The sequence below is a fragment of the Littorina saxatilis genome, unplaced genomic scaffold, assembly GCF_037325665.1.
Source record: "Littorina saxatilis isolate snail1 unplaced genomic scaffold, US_GU_Lsax_2.0 scaffold_1123, whole genome shotgun sequence".
In the NCBI taxonomy this organism is placed as follows: Eukaryota; Metazoa; Mollusca; class Gastropoda; order Littorinimorpha; family Littorinidae; genus Littorina; species Littorina saxatilis.
This window is the reverse complement of record NW_027126705.1, coordinates 10,001-15,000: the sequence shown is the minus strand read 5'-3', so window position 1 is coordinate 15,000 and position 5,000 is coordinate 10,001. Positions and strand designations below refer to the sequence as shown.

At 43.6% G+C, this 5,000-nt stretch overlaps 1 protein-coding gene across 1 annotated transcript in view; it reads right to left on the bottom strand.

The window, feature by feature from the left end:
- LOC138955205 (protein SSUH2 homolog) overlaps window positions 1-5,000 on the bottom strand; it is a 16,650-nt gene that overhangs the window by 9,500 nt on the left and 2,150 nt on the right. Inside the window, exons 2-4 of the mRNA XM_070326861.1 lie at window positions 4,701-4,915; window positions 2,841-2,919; window positions 195-324 (exon numbers count right to left, since the gene is read on the bottom strand). Of these exons, the coding sequence (XP_070182962.1) occupies window positions 195-324; window positions 2,841-2,919; window positions 4,701-4,915 (424 nt within the window). The remainder of the gene's footprint in view (window positions 1-194; window positions 325-2,840; window positions 2,920-4,700; window positions 4,916-5,000) is intronic.

The window sequence follows — 5,000 nt, the reverse complement described above, 5'->3', positions numbered from 1 at the left end:
ATCAGACTGCCTTACATTAACTTCAACAAGCAAGTGAAGAAACACATAACACAAGCAAGAACGCCCCCTCCCTACCCCACCCCACCCCACCCCCAACTGAGACACAAACAAACAGTACGTATCAACAACGAGAGCCCGGAAGCACAAAAACAATGAGCAAAGAACTAAAATGTATCTTCGCATAATTTACTAACATGGAAGGTCGAGGACGACTTGAGGTCATGGATAGTCATCTCCTTGGCAGTCGTGTCTCCATAGCAAGAGTGCTGAGACACGTGACTCAGCAAGGCATCGCGCGCATCCTCTGCCGTCACTATCGGGGCACTGAAAATAACATTGATATGATATACGCTTTCACACCGGTGTCTAGCTATTACATACCAGCTCAAGTTATGTGTACCAGTCTGTCTGTCTATCGGCCTGTCTGTCTGTATGTCTGTCGGTCGGTTGGTCGGTCGGTCGGTCGGTCGGTCGGATAGAGCCTTCTTCCCCTCTTTCTCCCCCTACCACCACCCCCCCCTCCCCTCCCCCCCCCTCCCATGAGAGAGACAAAGAGAGAAAGACACGAACCAATCACAATGAGAGCTGCAGTTAGAGACGAACGGCCGGGAACAAGATATTTAACTTGTTAAAGGAAATCAAGATTTGTAACAAGATTTGAAGTAACATTGAGGGCCCCAAAGGGGGGGTATCATCACGATCACGGGAAGGGAAATTTTAGCTTTCATGATCACAGTTACCTTGATTTTTGTTTTCACGATCTCAAATACCTTGACGAATAGAGGATCATAGAGTGATACAGCTGTGAAAAATGTACGTTGAAAATAAAATGCTTTGCAATAATGCCCATCACGATCACGAAAACAAATGACGATGACGATCACGAGACTTGATTTTTTTGTCATCACGGATCACGGGCAAAGTCCCATCACGATCACAGAAATGGAAATTTCGGCAATCACGGTCACAGAAAGGTCAAAAAACGCCAATCACGATCACGATTTTAAACCCTTTGGGGCCCTCAACATTATGTGAAAGTTATGACGTTTTAGAACCTTCTTTATACAGTGATATACCAAAGTGTAAATAGTTTTAAGCATGGTGCTTGCCATGTGAACTGTTAAGCATGGTGCTTGCCATGTGAACTGTTAAGCATGGTGCTTGCAATGTGAACCGAGGAAAGAAATAAGCTTGCATCGGTCTTGCATACCCAATATCAGCTGAAAAGGCGATACAAAATAATAACCAAACCTTGTTGGCCTAGTGGTAAGGCGTCCGCCCCGTGATTGGGAGGTCGTGGGTTGGCCTAGTGGTAAGGCGTCCGGCCCGTGATTGGTAGTTTACTATGAATCGCTCTACACACACACACGCACACACACACACACACACATACACACACACATACACCACGACCCTCGTCTCGATTCCCCCCTCTATGTTAAAACATTTAGTCATAACTTGATAAAAAGTAAAAAGCACCGTCCTCAAATACTTAACACTATATTCTCAACAGAACCAGAAAAACCTATGAAAACAATAGAGTCTGTTACTGTTCCTGTATTTGAGACAGTGACAGAAGATGCCTTTTTTTTATCCGTTTTTCAACCAACATCCCCACTTCATTTTTACCATTCGAGTTAATCTGTTTTAATCTTCAAAATTACTTGTCAAATGGAATAACAAAGCATGAGAAGTGTAATTTATTTTGTTTGGGCAATCCTCCTCCAGTTTCGTGTCTTTGGGGATTATGTCAAACCAGACACAACTAAATTTCGCTATGAACAGCTATTAATTCGCTTGATGGTATCTTCTGTCACTTTTCCCTTTCCATTTTTGTGTGAACAGTTTTTTCTTTTTCATTGTTATGTTTTTCTTTGATCAAATTTTATTTAACACACCTTGTCACTGTACAATTTTTGTAATTAACACAATACTCACCCAGCAACCAATGATGCAGTTTTGGACATTGTTTTTTCTTCCGAATTCTTACATTGGTGGCCGGAATATTGAGTGAGAATCTGACACTCACTTCCAAGCGGTGTGTCTAAAACACGCGGGGACACGCGGGGACGCGGGGATACGCGGGGACACGCGGGGACAGTTTAACTGCACGCGGGGATACGCGGGGACACGCGGGGACGGTGAAATAGCACGCGGGGACGTTATTTTATAACATTCTGAATTTTTTTTTTTTAAATAAATAAGTTAATAAAAAAAATTTATTTTTATTTTTTATAAATACATAAAGGATAGTCAGAATGTTATTATATAACGTCCCGGCATGCTAGTTCACCGTCCCCGTGTGTCCCCGCGTGTCCCCGCGTGTTTTAGACACACCCCTTCCAAGCTGTGATCTTTGCTCGGTCCACTTCAACATGGAACTGTGCTTAAAAATGTTTAGCTGTGATACTAATACTTGCTTCTGTTTGTTTTAGCTGGGTGTGGTGAAATTACTGTAGCCAGTGTCTGTGTATTAGTATTGTGTGAAATTTTTCCTCTTTCCTGACAAACCAAAAGTCCCCTCCACGTGGTCTGTTCACACTATATATGGTCTTCGGGACACGCACGCACGCACACAGTCATGCACTCGCACATACACTCACGGATACACAAATACACACACACACACACACACACACACTCACACACACCCACACACAGACACAGACACACACACTAACACACACATACATCACCACCCTCGTCTCGATACCCCGTCTATGTTAAAGTATTTGGTCAATTTTGAAAGGACAGGATGAGACACATTGACAGGCAGGCAAGCAGGCAGGCAGGCAGGCAGACAGACAGACAGATACTCTAGCGTATAAATCAGAACTCACTGGTTCAACTGTTGTCGGTTCGGACTATGCGGAGCCTTTTTCTTGGACTTCTTGCCGCTGATCATCGGGTGTGCTATTCCTGGATTCAGAAGAATTGTGACTTAGGTTTAGATATAAAAGAAGGAAAAGTTTAAAGACCATCTGTTTAAACATTTCTTTTAAGATCTTCTAGCTTTGTCCGACGTTTTCTCTCTCTTCACTTCTTCATAAGGTCAATAATAAACTCCGTCGCGATATAAAGAGCTTGAACGGTTGAAAACGACGTTAAACACCAAATAAAGAAAGAAAGAAATAATAAACTTCTATAATATACAGGTAATCATTTATAAGCGTTCGCTAGAGTCCGTGTCCCTGTCGTTTCTCGTTTTATTATTGTATCTTGTTAAATTGAATAAAACCTTGTGTAAAACCAATAAAACTTCTCTCCATTTTCCGTCCTCTTCTCCGTCTCGCACAGACTGATTGGAATTTCTCAAATGTCTTGAAACTAAAAAGGCACAGTCCTTCCCACAGGCACTCGTCACGAGCGGGTCGGGATCAAATTGGGCGGGGCCTGTGCGCTCTCAAGACTACTACTTACGACCGTCCATCACAAGTGACATCCAGGTAAGACATAGGCCCCGCCCACCTCGTGACGAGTGCCTGTGGTCCTTCCCGTGTAAGCAGTTCTGCTGGCTACCTCAGTTCCGCCTAGGTTCTCCATGGGATAAGACCATCACTCCACTTGGACATATACCACAAATTATCCTCGTGACTATTTTCTGTGCAGAGTTAAACATTTTAGATGGACGAATTTATGAGATAGACAATATACGTCGCGACTTTTGAAAAAAAATCCCACTCTGCAAACAGAGCACCTACAGGGTTTTGATTTTTTTTTTGGTGCCCACATGGAGGGATGATCTTATATCTCATGTAAAAAGCCTTGCCAGATCTAACATCAGGAACAGTTTTCGCGAAAAGGAGTGTGACTTTACCGTAAACTGTTCGCTGCCAGGAAATATTTTTATTCAAAGCATTACCTTATTTACCTGAATCAAAAAACAACTTCGAAAGGTAAATTGTTGGAACGTTTGTCATTGACAAAACAAATACGTTACAATCACAAATATGTATTTGTTAAATATTGGGTCGACATATTTGTGATTGTAACGTATTGTTTTGTTAATAACAAACGTTCCAACAAATTACCTTTCTTGTTTTTTTTTATTCTGAATTTTGGAACGTTGGCAGTCTCTTTGTTTTTGGATTTACTTATTTACCTGAATTAACAACTTACAGTGTGTCCTTGGTGTATAAATGAACACACCACGAACACACACATTGTTTGCTTGTTGTTTTTCTTCATCTTCTGTTGTCAGTTTATTGAACGGTTTGTTGCCTGTGGAAAGCAAGTCACCCAGTCCGTCAGTTGACGTTCTACATGTAGCGAAAGGGTTCTTCTTCTTCTTCTTCGTCTTCGCTCATGGGCTGAAACTCCCACGTTCACTCATGTTTTTGCATGAGTGGGTTTTTACGTGTATGACCGTTTTTATCCCGCCATTGAGGCAGCCTACGCCGATTTTGGGGGAAGCATGCTGGATATTTTCGTGTTTCTATAAGCCAGCGAACTCTGACATGGATTACAGGATCTTTTCCGTGCGCACTTGGTCTTGTGCTTGCGTGTACATAAGGCACTAGCAGGTCTGCACATAAATTGACCCGGGAGATCGGAAAAATGTCCAACCTTAACCCACCAGGCGGCCGAGGCCGGGATTCGAACTCACGACCTTCCGATTAAGAGGCCGACGTCTTACCACCACGCCACTGCGCCCGTCTAGCGACATGGTTAAATCAGACACTCTGCCCACCATACCATACCTGCTCTAAATCCAGAGTTTTGAAGCTCGGGTTCCAGAGTAGCAGTGTCCACCAACGGGCTTGAAGCGTTAGATGCTTCCCCCATCTCCCCGCCTTGGTATGAGGGGCGCTGCCCATCATCCTGGGTGGAGGCGAAGATACTGACGCGCGGGTACAGACTCCGGGTGGGATACCCGCCTCCTGGGTTGTAGGGGGTGGCGCCGTACCCCCCGCGTCTGTAAGGAGGGGTGTTGTCGTTTTATTTTGAAAAATACGATATTAAATAGTAAACAGACATGGGGATCGACAAACATCCCGCTT